The sequence below is a fragment of the Tamandua tetradactyla genome, chromosome 13, assembly GCF_023851605.1.
Source record: "Tamandua tetradactyla isolate mTamTet1 chromosome 13, mTamTet1.pri, whole genome shotgun sequence".
Lineage (NCBI taxonomy): Eukaryota > Metazoa > Chordata > Mammalia > Pilosa > Myrmecophagidae > Tamandua > Tamandua tetradactyla.
The window spans coordinates 29,957,446-29,975,596 of NC_135339.1; the positions used below are offsets into that span (position 1 = coordinate 29,957,446).

Sequence of the window (18,151 nt, forward strand, 5' to 3'; positions counted from 1 at the left end):
CTGGAATCGGAAGTTGATCTTATCCCCCTAATGTATATTCTCTCTTTCCTCCACCCACCCACGAAGACAAGGTATATGTATATGGCAAACCTTATGGAAGCAGGGAAGATAGGAGGGGCTTTTATATCATAGCAGTATAAGTGGCTTCAACTTGAATATTAGAAACCTTAAAAATCCTATAGCCATTTAACCTCATTGTTCTCCCTTTTCCCTACCTACTGTCCTTTGCTCTCCTTCACACCCCTAAATTCCTATTTATTTGCATGCGGTAAAGGGTTACTTTCTCCTCGCCACTGCATTTAAGTTTTCCTGATTTATGCCCTCAGGATATCACTGTCTTTATTAAATTATTCTTCAAGTTATGTTCCTTGATGTAGATAGACACTTCCCTACCTAAGAATTCTGTAGTCAGCTATAGAACTCAAACACACGTGTTGAGAATATATATATACGTGTGTATGTGTGTGTATATAGATGTGTGTCTATATTTACATGTATACACACACAGACATGCATATGTCATACTATATAATAATCTAATATAGATATACATGTTTTGGGGGGTTAAGGCATCCACTTTGAAGATATTTATTTCCTCTTTTGGGCATACAGTTTTCTTTTCAATGCAGTAGGCTACCTTTTTATATTTTTTCTCATTTTGAATACAATTGATTAAGACCTGTTTCTCCTCCCCATCTTATCTTTACTGTTTCATGCAAGCTTCTGTTCATTTTGGGATCTGTTTTTTTCTGCTAATGATCTTATACACATCCCTGCTAAATTTTTGTAGTTGTCCTTTATTGCATAGCACTGAAGAATTCTTTTCTACCACAATGTTTTCTTTAGTCATCTTACCCTTTTCTTCCTTATTATACTTTTTTCCAAATAATAGAATTTCTTTTCATCCTTAATGAGACGTATTTCCTTTTAGATGTCAGGTGAATGAGATGTCACTCTACTTTTGATTAGCAGTCTGTATCTATATATGTCCTTACTTCTTACCTTTGTTAAATAATCCTCTTTCCACTGAGACAGCCCCCAGAGATGCAATTATGTTCGAACATTTATGAGGACATACACTGAGACCACCACAAAGTGCAAACATGGCTCACTGAGCAACCCTCAGTGGGATGAGAACCGTCAACCAGAATGGATTTAATATATAATTAAATGCATCAAAGATTCCTGACTTGGAAGTTTTAAAGGTTTCTAGCTTCTTTTGGAAATGCATGCTTTCTTCTGGGGAAACAGTCTAACTCAAAGGTAAGAGAGGGCAGAAAAAAGAGGATATAGTCAATATTTCATTAATTGTAGAAACTTGGAAAGGCAATTGGCTCTTTTACCACCATTGCTCATAATGTTCTGTGGAGATTTAAGTTAAAATGTTTTCTATTTGGTACTGCTCAAGTTTTTCAACATCTCAACTTTTAATACTTCTTAGGATTCCACATCCTATTTTATTGACATCTGGATTTTATAAAGGTCAGTTTTATTTGAGAGACGATTGGCTTGTATGTCTCCTACTTTCTTTAAGAGTCAGAACATTGTAGGAAAAATACATGGCTTTGGGTCACAGGGACACCACGTTTGTATCTTCATTCTGTTATCTGTTAGCTGGATAACTTTAGGGAAGTTAAAAAAATCTGTGAGTTTTGATTTATTCTTAGCTATACGAATAATAAAACTTACTCTGGATACTTTGAAAAGGTCTTGTGAAGAGTAAATGATATAATATATCATTACTTGGCAACTAGTAGTTGTAAGTTCTTTTTTTACCTTCTCTGCTTCCCTCACCTCAATTTTCCCCACCTTGATTCCTTGCTCCAAGTTCTTGGCTCTTGAAGTTCAATATTGTACTTATTTCTAAAAATGAAGGTCAGTAAACTTCTGAGTTGAACTACCTTATCTGTTTTTCCATTTATCATTTGTAGCAGGTTTTTCTTTTTAAATAGAAATGTTGATCTCTTTGGAATTGGGTAGCAGAGTAGGATCATCATGGGAAATTGGTCCAGTATAAGAGTTGAAGCTGGAAAGAGATAGGTATAGACTTGCATGTGAAGGCTGAGTTTAAAAGTCTGAACTATAGTCTGAAAGTTAAGGGAGAACCATTGAAGAATTTCAAGCCTGGAAATGATATAAGCAGATTTACATTTTGGGATCATTATTCTGGCAGCATTAAGCAGGGGGATCAGAGTGGAGGCAGGGAGGCCAGTGAAGAGGCTGATGGAGTTGTTTCTTGTGAAATGGTGTTGTGGGGCAGGGAATAAATGAACGAGAGAAAGGGAGGAAAGAGCAGTCTACAATTTGGAAAGTGATTGGGATCTGTTTAGAGGGGAAGGGAGACATCAGGGGAAGTTCCAGGGCTCTATTTAGGTATTGAGGACTGTTCTCGTTTGCTCCATGCCAGAATGCAGTATACCAGAAACAGAAGGGCTTTTATAAGGGGGAATTTATAAAGTTACAAATTTGCAGTTCTAAGGCTGTGAAAATGTCCAAATTAAAGCAAGTCTATAAAAATGTTCAAATTAAGGCACCAACAAAAGATTACCTTCACTCTTAAGAAAGACCAATGAATTTCAGCTTTTCTCTCTCTCAACTGGAAAGGCGCATAGCAAAGATGGCGACATCTGTTAGCTTTCTCTCCAGGCTTCTTGTTTCATGAAGCTCCCCCAGGGGTGTTTTCCTTCTTCATCTCCAAAGATCTTTGGCTGCTTGGGCTCTGTGGCTTTCCTGGCTCTGAAGCTTTTTCCAAAATGTTTCTCCTTTTAAAGGATTGTAGTAAGCAACCCCACATTGAATGGGTGGAGACAGATCTCCATCGAAACCATCTAATCAAGAGTTACCACTGACAGTTGGGTGGGTCACACCTCCATGGAAATGATCAAAAAGCTCCCACCCATCAATACTGAATGAGGATTAAAGAACATGTCTTTTCTGGGGTCCATGACAGATTCAAACTGGCACAAGGACATTGGGTTGCCATTTACATAGAAGAGAGGCAGTTTATGGGTTTTAGATATTTTGGATTTGAGGTACAAATGGGAGACAGAAACCACAAGATAGGTTTGGAGCTCAGGAGAGAAAATACGGCAAAAGATAGAATGGAAAGCCTCAAGACGCAAACAATAGAAGAAGCAGTAGGTTTGCATGAAGTCACCTAGGGAAGGTTCATAGTGTGAACTAAGATTTTTGAGGCAGTTTTGGCTAGTGCACAGCTCACTGGATGAAGAATCAATAGGTTTGTGTTCAGGAGTGGCCCAGAAGAAATCAATTATATAATGTTTGTTTATTCAGTCTTAATATTCAATCTTATAAATGTTTTTTTATTTAAACATTTATAAAATGTTTATAGAATAGCTTTATTGAAATATAACTTCTATGCCATAAAATCAGCTCATTTTAGGCCTATAATTCAGTGATTTTTGGTGAACTTAGAGTTGTACAGCCATCACCATAGTCTAATTTTAGAACATTTCAATCACTGCTCTCCTTTGAACTTTGCTCTCATTTGTTGTTACTTCCCTTACCTCCCACATTTGCTAAGAGGAGTAACAGCTGGAAAGCATTTTTAAAAGTTAAATTCCATAAATAAATATATCTTTCTCTTTCTTACAGTGTCCAGCTCAGCGCTTTGCAGATAGATGATGTTCAAAAGACATACCCCCACAGTTTGCCCTATTATTAATACCTTGTGTGTGGTACCTTTGTTACAACTGATGATAATCCATTATTATTAACCTAGTCCGTAGTTTACATTAGGGTTCATTCTGTGTTGCACAGTTCTGTGGGTTTGGACAAATGCATAGTGTCAGGTACCCACCATCATAGTATCATACAGAATAGTCTCCCTGATCTAAAATGCCCTGTGTTCCACCTTTCCATCCCTTCCCCTCATCCCCAACACCTGGCAGCGCCTGATCTTTTATTTTTTTTTTATTAATTAAAAAATTAACTAACACAACATTTAGAAATCATTCCATTCTACATATGCAATCAGTAATTCTTAATATCATCACATAGATGTATGATCATCATTTCTTAGTACATTTGCATTGATTTAGAAAAAGAAATAGCAAGACAACAGAAAAAGAAAATGATAATATAGAGAAAAAAATAAAAAATTCAAAAAATATATATATAAAGAAAAACAGAACAAACAGACAACAACAAAAAAACTATAGCTCAGATGCAGGTTCATTCAGTGTTTTAACAATTACATTGCAATTAGGTATTATTGTGCTGTCCATTTTTGAGTTTTTGTATCTAGTCCTGTTGCACAGTCTGTATGCCTTCAGCTCCAATTACCCATTATCTTACCCTATTTCTAACTCCTGATGGTCTCTGTTACCAATGACATATTCCAAGTTTATTCTCTAATATTGGTTCACATCAGTGGGACCATACAGTATTTGTCCTTTAGTTTTTGGCTAGTCTCACTCAGCATAATGTTCTCTAGGTCCAACCATGTTATTCCATGCTTCATGAATTTATTCTGTCTTAAAACTGCATAATATTCCATTGTATGTATATACCACAGTTTGTTTAGCCACTCTTCTGTTGATGGACATTTTGGCTGTTTCCATCTCTTTGCAATTGTAAATAATGCTGCTATAAACATTGGTGTGCAAATGTCCGTTTGTGTCTTTGCCCTTAAGTCCTTTGAGTAGAAACCTAGCAATGGTATTGCTGGGTCATATGCAATTCTATATTCAGCTTTTTGAGGAGCCGCCAAACTGCCTTCCACAGTGGTTGCACCATTTGACATTCCCACCAACAGTGGATAAGTGTGCCTCTTTCTCCACATCCTCTCCAGCACTTGTCATTTTCTGTTTTGTTGATAATGGCCATTCTGGTGGGTGTGAGATGATATCTCATTGTGGTTTTGATTTGCATTTCTCTAATGGCCAGGGACATTGAGCTTCTCTTCATATGCCTTTTGGCCATTTGTATTTCCTCTTCTGAGAGGTGTCTGTTCAAGTCTTTTTCCCATTTTGTAATTGGGTTGGCTGTCTTTTTGTTGTTGAGTTGAACAATCTCTTTATAAATTCTGGATACTAGACCTTTATCTGATATGTCGTTTCCAAATATTGACTCCCATTGTGTAGGCTGTCTTTCTACTTTCTTGATGAAGTTCTTTGATGCACAAAAGTGTTTAATTTTGAGGAGCTCCCATTTATTTCTTTCTTTCTTCAGTGCTCTTGCTTTAGGTTTAAGGTCCATAAAACCACCTCCAACTGTAAGATTCATAAGGTAGCTCCCTACATTTTCCTCTAACTGTTTTATGGTCTTAGACCTAATGTTTAGATCTTTGATCCATTTTGAGTTAACTTCTGTGTAGGGTGTGAGATACGGGTCCTCTTTCATTCTTTTGCATATGGATATCCAGTTTTCTAGGCACCATTTATTGAAGAGACTGTTCTGTCCCAGGTGGGTTGGCTTGACTGCCTTATCAAAGATCAAATGTCCATAGATGAGAGGGTCTATATCTGAGCACTCTATTCGATTCCATTGGTCGATATATCTATCTTTATGCCAATACCATGCTGTTTTGACCACTGTGACTTCACAATATGCCTTAAAGTCCGGCAGCATGAGACCTCCAGCTTGGTTTTTTTCCCTCAAGATACTTGTAGCAATTTGGGGCACCCTGCCCTTCCAGATAAATTTGCTTATTGGTTTTTCTATTTCTGAAAAGTAAATTGTTGGAATTTTGATTGGTATTGCATTGAATCTGTAAATCAATTTAGGTAGGATTGACATCTTAACTATATTTAGTTTTCCAATCCATGAACACGGTATGCCCTTCCATCTATTTAGGTCTTCTGTGATTTCTTTTAACAGTTTTTTGTAGTTTTCTTTGTATAGATCTTTTGTCTCTTTAGTTAAATTTATTCCTAGGTATTTTATTCTTTTAGTTGCAATTGTAAATGAAATTCGTTTCTTGATTTCCCCCTCAGCTTGTTCATTGCTAGTGTATAGAAACGCTACAGATTTTTGAATGTTGATCTTGTAACCTGCTACTTTGCTGTACTCATTTATTAGCTCTAGTAGTTTTGTTGTGGATTTTTCCGGGTTTTCGACGTATAGTATCATATCGTCTGCAAACAGTGATAGTTTTACTTCTTCCTTTCCAATTTTGATGCCTTGTATTTCTTTTTCTTGTCTAATTGCTCTGGCTAGAACCTCCAACACGATGTTGAGTAATAGTGGTGATAATGGACATCCTTGTCTTGTTCCTGATCTTAGGGGAAAGTTTTCAATTTTTCCCCATTGAGGATGATATTAGCTGTGGGTTTTTCATATATTCCCTCTATCATTTTAAGGAAGTTCCCTTGTATTCCTATCCTTTGAAGTGTTTTCAACTGGAAAGAATGTTGAATCTTGTCGAATGCCTTCTCTGCATCAATTGAGATGATCATGTGATTTTTCTGCTTTGATTTGTTGATATGGTGTATTACATTAATTGATTTTCTTATGTTGAACCATCCTTGCATACCTGGGATGAATCCTACTTGGTCATGATGTATAATTCTTTTAATGTGTTGTTGGATACGATTTGCTAGAATTTTGTTGAGAATTTTTGCATCTATATTCATTAGAGAGATTGGTCTGTAGTTTTCTTTTTTTGTAATATCTTTGCCTTGTTTTGGTATGAGGGTGATGTTGGCTTCATAGAATGAATTAGGTAGCTTTCCCTCCACTTCGATTTTTTTGAAGAGTTTGAGGAGAGTTGGTACTAATTCTTTCTGGAATGTTTGATAGAATTCACATGTGAAGCCGTCTGGTCCTGGACTTTTCTTTTTGGGAAGCTTTTGAATGACTGATTCAATTTCTTTACTTGTGATTGGTTTGTTGAGGTCGTCTATTTCTTCTTGAGTCAAAGTTGGTTGTTCGTGCCTTTCTAGGAACTTGTCCATTTCCTCTACATTGTTGTATTTATTAGTGTAAAGTTGTTCATAGTATCCTGTTATTACCGCCTTTATTTCTGTGAGGTCAGTGGTTATGTCTCCTCTTCCATTTTTGATCTTATTTATTTGCGTCCTCTCTCTTCTTCTTTTTGTCAATCTTGCTAAGGGCCCATCAATCTTACTGATTTTCTCATAGAACCAACTTCTGGTCTTATTGATTTTCTCTATTGTTTTCATGTTTTCAATTTCATTTATTTCTGCTCTAATCTTTGTTATTTCTTTCCTTTTGCTTGCTTTAGGATTAGTTTTCTGTTCTTTCTCCAGTTCTTCCAAGTGGACAGTTAATTCCTGCATTTTTGCCTTTTCTTCTTTTCTGATATAGGCATTTAGGGCAATAAATTTCCCTCTTAGCACTGCCTTTGCTGCGTCCCATAGGTTTTGATATATTATGTTTTCATTTTCATTCACCTCGAGATATTTGTTAAAATTTCTCTTGTAATTTCTTCCTTGACCCACTCGTTGTTTAAGAGTGTGTTGTTGAGCCTCCACGTATTTGTGAATTTTCTGGCACTCTGCCTATTATTAATTTCCAACTTCATTCCTTTATGATCCGAGAAAATGTTGTGTATGATTTCAATCTTTTTAAATTTGTTAAGACTTGCTTTGTGACCCAGCATATGGTCTATCTTTGAGAATGATCCATGGCACTTGAGAAAAAGGTGTATCCTGCTGTTGTGGGGTGTAATGTCCTATAAATGTCTCTTAAGTCTAGCTCATTTATTGTAATATTCAAATTCTCTGTTTCTTTATTGATCCTCTGTCTAGATGTTCTGTCCATTGATGAGAGTGGGGAATTAAGTCTCCAACTATTATGGTATATGTGTCTATTTCTCTTGTCCGTGTTTGCAGTGTATTCCTCACGTATTTTGGGGCATCATGGTTCGGTGCGTAAATATTTATGATTGTTATGTCTGCTTATTTAATTGTTCCTTTTATTAGTATATAGTGTCCTTCTTTGTCTCTTTTAACTGTTTTACATTTAAAGTCTAATTTGTTGGATATTAGTATAGCTACTCCTGCTCTTTTCTGGATGTTATTTGCATGAAATATCTTTTCCCAACCTTTCACTTTCAACCTATGTTTATCTTTGGGTCTAAGATGTGTTTCCTGTAGACAGCATATAGAAGGATCCTGTTTTTTAATCCATTCTGCCAGTCTATGTCTTTTGATTGGGGAATTCAGTCCATTAACATTTAGTGTCATTACTGTTTGGATAATACTTTCCTCTACCATTTTGCGTTTTGTATTATATATATCATGTCTGATTTTCCTTCTTTCTACACTCTTCTCCATACCTCTCTCTTCTGTCTTTTCGTATCTGACTCTAGTGCTCCCTTTAGTATTTCTTGCAGAGCTGGTCTTTTGGTCACAAATTCTCTCAATGACTTTTTGTCTGAAAATGTTTTAATTTCTCCCTCATTTTTGAAGGACAATTTTGCTGGATATAGGAGTCTTGGTTGGCAGTTTTTCTCTTTTAGTAATTTAAATATATCATCCCACTGTCTTCTAGCTTCCATGATTTGTGCTGAGGAATCTACACATAGTCTTATTGGGTTTCCCTTGTATGTGATGGATTGTTTTTCTCTTGCTGCTTTCAAGATCCTCTCTTTCTCTTTGACCTCTGACATTCTAACTAGTAAGTGTCTTGGAGAACGCCTATTTGGGTCTAATCTCTTTGGGGTGCGCTGCACTTCTTGGATCTGTAATTTTAGGTCTTTCATAATGCTTGGGAAATTTTCAGTGATAATTTCTTCCATTAGTTTTTCTCCTCCTTTTCCCTTCTCTTCTCCTTCTGGGACACCCACAACACGTATATTTGTGCGCTTCATATTATCATTCAGTTCCCTGAGCCCCTGCTCAAATTTTTCCATTCTTTTCCCTTTAGTTTCTGTTTCTTTTTGGATTTCAGATGTTCCGTCCTCCAGTTCACTAATTCTAGCCTCTGTCTCTTTCAATCTACCATTGTAGGTTTCCATTGTTTTTTTCATCTCTTCTACTGTGTCTTTCATTCCCATAAGTTTTGTGATTTGTTTTTTCAGACTTTCCTTTTCTTCTTTTTGTTGATCCCATGCTTTCTCCATGTTCTCCCTCAATTTATTGATTTGGTTTTTGAAGAGGTTTTCCATTTCTGTTCGTATATTCAGAATTAGTTGTCTCAGCTCCTGTATCTCATTTGAGCTGTTGGTTTGTTCCTTTGAGTGGGCCATATCTCCAATTTTCCTGGTGTGATTTGTTATTTTTTGCTGGCGTCTGGGCATTTAATCAGATTTCCCTGAGTGTGGGACACAGCAGGTTGAAAGACTTTCCTGTGAAGTCTCTGGGCTCTTTTTTTCTTATCCTGCCCAGTATGTGGTGCTTGTCTGTCTGCGCGTCCCACCAGCAAAAGATGTTGTGGCTCCTTTAACTTTGGAAGACTCTCGCTGCTGGGTGTGTGGTGGAGAAAGAGGAAAGGTTGTAGGTTGGTTTTAATGGCTTCAAATTGTGAAGTCTTGGGATCTGAATTCCTTGAGAGAGGAATTCTGCCTGAGTTGCGTTTCACCCCTCCCGCAGGGAAGGTTCAGGTGGCAGAGAGCCCTGAAAGCAGCCTGTTTCTGCGTTCGGGGCAGTTGCAACCTGTGTAATCCCAGCGCTGAGCCCAGAGGCAATGAAGCCTCCGTAGAAACAGCCACAGAAGGCTCTGTTTCGCCCCCTTTCCTCTTTTTCAGTTAGCCCAATCGGCGACTTCCGCCTTGATCAGTTTCTCCTGAGCTGAGTGCCTATTTTTAGTAATCAGAAGTTGTTCATTAATGCCACTATTGGTGTTAGGTTGGGCTCAGTCTCTACTACTGTTGGAGACTCTTTCCTTTCCCTCCGGGAAGTCGTCTGTGGGGGAGGGGTGCCAGCCGCCGCGGCTTGCGGAACCGCTGTTCCGATGCTCCCAGCCGGCCCGGGAAGCTGCGTGTGTGGAAGAGGCTCCGGTTGCCGGCCGCCGCGGCTTGGGGAACTGCTGTTCCGAGGCTCCCAGCCAGCCCGGGAAGCCGCGTGTGTGGGAGGGGCTGTGGTCGCTGGCTGCCGCGGCTTGGAGAACTGCTGTTCCAAGGCTCCCAGCTGGCCCAGGAAGCCACGCGTGGGGGGAGGGGCTCTGGTCGCCGGCCGCCGCAGCTTGGGGAACCACTGTTCCGAGGCTCCCAGCCAGCCTGGGAAGCTGCGTGTGAGAGGGCCGCCGTGGCTTGGGGAACCGCCGATCCAAGGCTCCCAGCTGGCCCGGGAAGCCGCGTGTGTGGAAGGGGCTCCGGTTGCCAGCCGCCGCGGCTTGGGGAACCGCTGTTCCAAGGCTCCCGCCTGATCTTTTTAATGTCTTTATAGTTTTGCATTTTCCAGTATCATAGAATTGCAATTATGCAGTATATAGAGCTTTCAGACTGGCTTCTTTTGTTTAACAGTTTTTTTTTTTTTTTTTTTTTTAAAGAAAGACAGAGAAGGAAGGAAGGATGGAAGGAAGGAAGGGAGGAAGAAAGGGAAACATCTTTAAACATTTTCTTATTTTATTATATTTTGTTTGTTTGTTTGTTTTTTACATGGGCTGGGGCCGGGAATCGAACCGGGGTCCTCCGGCATGGCAGGCAAGCACTCTTGCCCGCTGAGCCACCGCGGCCCGCCCCTGTTTAACAGTTTTAAGCTTCCTCCATGTCTTTTTGTGGCTTGATAGCTCATGTCTTTTTATCTTTGAATAATATTTCATTGTATGGGTGGGGTGTTTTTTTCATTATGGGAATTAGTAAGCTGTTGGAGCTGGGGAGTTATTTGAATTTATTGATCCAGCTGCAAAAGGAAGCCAGGACATTGACAATAAGGGGCAGAGAAGGTTTAGTTGCTAGAGTCCTGGTTGCATCTTTTCCAGTTGCCTCAGATGATTTCTTCTTGCCCTCTTTTTCAATTTAATCCATAATTTTCACTAACTCATTAGGTATATAATTTGTATAGATTACTGGCTTAAATTTATTTAAAACCATGTTGTCAGGAAAAAGAAAAAAAATTCGAAAAGAGAATTTTAAGTCAAACCAGGTCTTTCTGCTGACTTACTTTTATGCTTCTCTTTCCTGCAAAACAGGCTTTTTTTTTTCAGTTAATTTAATAGGATATGAGATCATGGTCTCCATTTAATTTACTTGGTAGACTATTATTACTGTAATTTCCAAAGAGAATTTGTTCACAGTGGTTATGCTTATGCTAAGTGTTAGGCTTTGCTCACATCTTATCTTTGTCTTGTCTACCCTGTGACTTACAGTAACGTGGTCAGATAGGACAGAACGTGGGTTTGCTTCTCAGTTCAGGGAGTGTCTTAACGTTCCATTTTAATAGTTTTAGAGAATACCTAGGTTTGTTTTGGTTCAGAATGATTCTTGAGCTTTTTTTCTTTTTTTTTGGTGGATGTTTTAATTATTTTATAATGCATTAAAAAATTAACACAGAATTCCAGGTTGTTAATCAGTTATTTTGGAGTTCTTGGCTTGTTTTAAATTCCCTCCCACTCTAAACTTTAAACGGGTGAAATCCAGGAATATTAAAATCTCTTCATTTAATTGTGCTTTCTTTTTCACCTGATCTCCAACTGAGAGTGATTTATTTTGAGAAATAGTCAATATAATGGAATTGCAGTCACTAAATTAATGCAGAAAATTTCAGGAGGTATGTTTCAATGATAGTACAGTTTCCAAAAGGAAAAATGCTCAAAGCAAGGGTGATGGCTAAGTTCATGTGTCAACTTAGCTAGGTTGTGGTGTCCAGTTGTTTGGTCAAGCAAGCACTGGCCTGACTGTTACTGTGAGGATATTTTATAATTGCATCTATGTGTGATTGTATCTACAATCAACTAAGATTGCCTTCAACAAAGAGAGAAGTCTCATCTAATCAGTTGAAGATGTTAAAACATTATTTCAGTTGTCAAAAGGAATTATTTTTGCCTCTACTCAGTCAGCCAGCTTCTCCTGAGGAATTCATTGAAAACTTTTATTACAATTACAAGCTTGCAGCCTGCCCTATGGAATTTGGACTTGCCCATCACCACAGTGGCATGAAACAGTTTCCTGTAAAAAATCTCATAATATTTATCTCCTATTGGTTCTGTTTCCCTGGAAAACCCTGACTAAATATACCAAGTAAATACCAAATCTCTAAGTAAAATGTAGGCCTCAGTTTAACCACTGGTTTATTTTTATCACTGTATTTCATTTTCATCTGTAAAGTGATATTTTTGTTTTTAATCATCAGCATCCCAATGTGTATATGTGGGGTGAGGGATGTGTGTTTAATAGGGATCTAGCCCAGTGTTACACTGCAGATTTTTCCTTGATGGTTTGTTGTTGTGAGTGAAGAAATCTATTTAAATGAATGAAGTCATCATATATTTTAGTGTATTTTGAGCTCTTTAGTATCAGCAAATAGAGGATACAAGTGCTGACATTGAAAGTTCAAGCTTAAAAACTCCATGTTGTACAAGCTCTGACCTTTAGTAGAAACATTTTGAGGTGATGTATGTTTATTGTGTTTTCCCTTTTTTTATTTTTTGGCCATGAATATGTTACTTGGATGTAGTGGTTTTGGTGTTTCTTCTTTTGAAGCCATACAGATGTGTTTTCCCTAAAGTTCTCATGTAGAGTTGTGTAAAGTTCACAGAGATAAATGTGGAGAAGGAATGTTTAAGAAGTAGATCTAACATTTCCTAGGGAAGAGAAAATGCAGATGATAAAGAATGCTTTAGAATTAAAGGGATTGATTGGTAAAATAGCTTGTATTTATTAGTAGATAAAATTGCTTAAATTTAGAAGCTTAGATCTGGTATTATTTTGCTTTGACTATATAAGAAGGGACCAAGAAATGGGGATGGCACAGAAATGAGTGTACTACGTAATACATGTTTTAATCTAAAGGTCATTAAAATTATGTTGAACAGAACTTGCTTTTCCTATGCTGACAAGAGGAGAAAAATGAATAGGCTTTGGTTATGTTTAAGCTGATGGGTAGAATCAGTTTCCATCTAAGACTCTCTGATTTGGACCTCAAAAGACATTTCAAATTTCCTTATATTTTCTTTGTGACATAAGTCCCTCAGTCAGTATCAGTGACTTTTTTGGTGTGCTTTTCCCAGCAAGTTACCTTTTATGTTTTTTGTACTCTCTTTACCCCTTTGTTACACACTGAAATCAGATAGACCTACATTGAAATCTCAGTTTCCTCACGAATTAAATGGAAAGAGAAATAAGAACTTGAGCATTTGTGAGGATTAAATTGGAAAGCACAAAGGGCCTGGCACTGTGCAGGCACTCAATAAATGTCACTGTCCTCCTCAATCTAGACTTTCATGTCTAGTTTCCCCCAATAGTCTATAAGTTCCTTTAGGGCAGGGAATGTGTTTTATGTTCAGAGTGTCTTGTGCATAATAGTTATTAAAAGAACATTTGTTGAATTTAATTTACTGTCCTGCTGTGGAAATTTAGCAGCATTTCCATTTTAGCTCTGTCACCTTGGACTGAGATAAGCACGTTGTGTTGCGTTCATGAAACTGAGGTTTTAATTGAGGAAAATAACCATTATAATAGCACTTATTCTATAGTTTGATATAGGAAGCGTTAGGTAATTTCCCTGGAAACTTAGTTGTGTTCTTTAATAGCTTATTAACCTGTTTCATAGCATCATAGGCACAGAAGGCTCTAGTGTGTTTAAGGTGGAGTATTCTCTATCTGTAGAAATCTTTCTAATGGCACACAGTGAGATTTTGGGAAATAAACGACATGAAGAGAGAGCTAATGCAAATGGCTTACAAATAGCATTACTTGACATTTTGAATCGCTAACCCTCCAAAGAATATCCTAATTTACTAAAATAATCCAACAATACCATTTCTTGTGAGTTTTCTTTGCTTAATTACTAGTAATGGAACAATATTCTGTGATTTACTGCATTTTATCTCCTTTGTCTAGTATTTGACTTAAAAATGAACAGAAGCATTTTGATTCAAAGAACTAATTTCATAACTCTTTGTTATAGAGCAGAAATGAATAAATATTTGCTGAACATGCTATGTGTGTTTTAATCATTGTAGCACTAGTTTCTCACCCTCTTAAAATATAAGATCTGAGCGATCTTACTGTCTTGAGTTTACTGGGTAACCTATTCTACATAGATATTTCTACAGAGCAAACTGCATCCCAAACCATTATAGTAACATATCATGCAAACAGCCACCTTTTCATCTATCTGTTTGTTTCCATAATTTGAAGGTGTAAGCTCTTTTAATGCTTCCTAATTATGATCTGAAATTATGCACTCATTATAATTTTTTCTTTAAAAGTAGTGGTGCATCCTAAAATATGAAGGTTTTTTCTAAATGACATATGCTCTTTTTGGGGGTAGGAACTAACCACACCTCTCATTCATGAAATAATGTTGTTTGTACTTAGAATACTGTTGCTAATTCATTATAATTGTAACAGATTATTTCATTGAAAGGTAATTAGCTAGCATTTGTTATTTCTGTATTATAGTTGGTAGAGACTTAGGCTCAGAATAAACTAATTCTCTGTATAGCTAGCTGGGAACTTAAAGAATCTATGCTGCTATTCGAATGATTTGCTTTTGTTTTAAATTTCAGTTTCAAAGGACATTTGAGTCTTTGAAAAATGTTTCCAACAAATCTGACCTCCAGAAGACCTACCAGAAGCTTGGAAAGGAGCTAGAAAATCTGGATTATTTAGCCTTCAAACGTCAGCAGGTAGGAGTCAGAGCTCTCCTTGGTGAAAGAGAGAGTACATTAGGTTCCCTGCTGTACTGCCTGTGAGAGGTTCTGATGGGTCTGGGAGACTTATCTTCTAATGGTTAGGACAGAAATAGGTTGTATTGTCCTGGCCTGCTGGGCTCATATGGCTTCCTGAAGTGTTCAATATGGTCTTTGCTTTCAAATATGCACTTTAAGGGTTCCTCATGTATTTTTGTATCTCTTTTAAAGAAAACTCTTACTGGTTTATGAATGTCCAACTATCCTTTGCCTACAACACCCCTCTGTCTGAAAATGAACCTCTATGCTGACTTATCCCATTACTTTTATATTTGACAGGGGAAGAAGCTTCAGGAGGATACTTGAGGATAGAAAATCACCTGTAGACAGGAAAAGGTTGCGGGTGTACATATAAAATTAAGGAAACGTCATGATAAATACGCCAAAATGTGAATTGACCTTTAGTTTTCTTCTATGGACTTGGATAATTTGTAGAAATTAGCTAAATGTGAAAGGTTGAAGGCAAAATATACTATAAAAGACAGGTATTTTTACCTCATCGGATAGACCCAAGATAAATCCAGAGCCAAAATAGACACCTACAGCATTGCTTTTAGAATTAGTACTTCATAAATCTGATGTTAATAATCATTAAATTCCTTGTGTTTGCAAAATACCGCCACATTAATAGCTACCTATTTTTCATGCTGGATCGTTTCCTAGTTTCTTGATGGCCACTAGGTGTCAGGGTTGTCAAGCTTTTACTTTGATCAACTGTTTCTTCCAATCAGAACAGCGAGATGTTTAAATAAGGTTGCATGAAATTTGGAAATGTGCTCAATGATGGATAGTTTTAGAAAAATGACTAAGTGGCTAACTTGCATGCTCAGGCACCGAGTCCATTACTTAAGAGTCTTTCCTATTAGTATGGCAGTGTTTCTGACTTTCTTGCCTAATTCACAAGTTTGGGATCTTTCGGATTAGGGTTTTCAAAGCAGAACTCCTCATATTTAGCTAAACATCGTTAAGTCCACACGATATGGTCTGAAAATATTGGTCTGAGAAGAGATTTGTTTTCTGGGTCTTGTTCTATGCATGTATTAGTTGGACATTTAACTATGATAAATGGCTCTATTGTCCTAGGAGTTACATTTGTTTTGTAGAATGTCCCAGTACAAATGAAGTAATATCTGTGCACATACTTAAGCTTATAGTGGAAGAGGACACAATTTCCATTTAAGTTTTATTTTTAAAAATAAATAGTGAGGGCCTAGGTAGGCATTAGCACAGATGACTGAGAGCTACCACAATAAACACTTAAAATTTACACTGTGAGTCACTGATCTGGCATATGCAATTTTTAACAGTTTTATTTCCAAGAGCCATATTTTACCACTAAGGGATATTTGAGTTGGCAAGTATTAGTTATTGTCCTTTTTTATCTTTCTCATTGGAACATTTTCAATGATTAGACTCTCACATTAGCTGATTGTGAAGTTAGAAAAATATAAATGCTTTAAGTGCAGAAGGGCAGAACTCTGGGAAAATAGGATTAAGGACATAGAGGTAAATAGCATGTATGCAAGGAAAAGGGCACATGGGGTGTATGTACCTATGTATGTATATAAGTATACATTTATAAATTAGATATACTATTTATTAAATGACAAGTATATGCCACATAGTGCGATTAATATGTTTGTGAATTAATTCATTAAGTGCGTATAATGCACAGTGGGGTTGATTTAGTTAGCCCCATTTTACAGAAAAGAAAACTGTTGAGAGAATCAAGTAACTTGCCCAAGATCGTTGGGCTAATATGGTATGAGGTTGGGCTTCACTATAAATGATTTTGACTCAAAACCTTGTAATTCCTCCAAGCTCTTTCATTTCCAGTATTTCAGTATCCCTGCAGGGAGCCAGGTTGAGGGATGTTGAAGTGAGGCGCTCTAGAAATACAGCATGGGCAATTAGGAGAGGCCAGACTTGAACTTAAAGAGACATTTGAGAAAGGCATCTGGTGAGAGCCAAAGGTGCAGGTCTCTCCTTCTGTGTTTCTCCCCCAAATTCTTAAGTATATAGCAATACACAAAAGGATCTTTGAAAGAATGTCTTCAGGGAGCTAAAAAAAAATGTATAAAACTTTATTTTCACACTCTCCTAAGTGTTATATATAAAAACCCAAGTTTTAAAGTTAACTCACAGAAGGCAATATTTTAAGCTCCAAGGGACCTTCCCTTTTATCTAGTGATCATTTATGTTTTTGGCCAGCAGAGATGGAAGCGGAATGGGAGGGAAGTGGTTAGCTAGAGAAGGATGATAGATTAGCAAAGTGAGGGACCAAAGAAGGACAGAAAAAGAAGGAAAGGGACGTAGGGATAAGATAAGAGGAATAGAGTAAAGGAAATTAAACTAACTTGGCATAACACTATATGTATCTAGCAAATTAAAGTACTATTTTTTTTGAAGAATTGAAAAAATCTTTAAATAGAAAAGGGGAGAAAATAAAGAAGACTGCAATAAGGCATGGTAAATGGAGTTGGGAGAGAATAGCAAAGATAAATTTTGTTTACTTTGCCATTTTGTGTTCAAAAGACAACAAGACTTCCTAGATTTTTGTCATATCAGCCTAGTACTTCACTAGAAATCAGAGATTAATTGCTGTGTTTCTACAGTAGGCAAGGTTCAAAGATCAAAACATTAGTTCCTCTCTAACTTGGGGTATTTTTTTTTTTAATCTTCCATCCTACCTACCAGAAGCTCCCCGAATCCTATAAAATCCACATTAGAAAGTATGTTTCTTTGGAAAAGATTCAGGTCTCTTTGTAAAATTGCTAATTCAGCAAAGAAGCTTCTGCCTTAAAAGGTGGAAGTCCTTGTATCAGAGAATTAGTAGTGGTTTATCCACTGGTTCTACTGTACTTACTATTCCTTGTCCTGACAGAAGGTTAAGTTCTGCAAGAAAAGGGCTCATCTGCCACCTTCAACCCTATAGTGCTCTGAACAGTATCTGGCACAAGGCAAATGCTTGATAAATACTTGTTATTGGTGGTGTTGCTACGAACAGTGAAGCAGGCAAAAAACTCTTAGCTGCTGACTATAGGCAATTACAATTCATAGGTTTTGCGACGTTTTTAAAATTCAGAAGAGTGTTAACCCTTTAGCTTCCCAGTTACCAAGTGTCCGTTGTCTATGTATTATTTAGTTTTTTTTCTAACAGCCCATTCTTGTATCCATTTATTTAGACAAACATACTAATGTGTCTGTCATGATCAGGTTCATGTGTCAACTTGGCCAGGTGGTGGTACCTGTTTGTCTGTTGGGCAAGTGCAGGCCTGTTTTTTGCTATGAGGACATTTCATAGAACTAAATCATGATCACATCGGCTACATCCACAGCTTATTCCATTTGTAATCAGCCAAGGAGAGTG

The 18,151-nt window shown here is 37.3% G+C and overlaps 1 protein-coding gene across 11 annotated transcripts in view; it reads left to right on the top strand.

The window, feature by feature from the left end:
• The window catches only part of CTNNA3 (catenin alpha 3), a 1,849,311-nt gene that overhangs the window by 170,447 nt on the left and 1,660,713 nt on the right, over positions 1 to 18,151 (top strand). For all 11 annotated transcript variants that reach the window (XM_077125140.1, XM_077125142.1, XM_077125146.1 and 8 more), the window contains exon 5: positions 14,599 to 14,718. In XM_077125140.1, the coding sequence (XP_076981255.1) occupies positions 14,599 to 14,718 (120 nt within the window). The remainder of the gene's footprint in view (positions 1 to 14,598; positions 14,719 to 18,151) is intronic.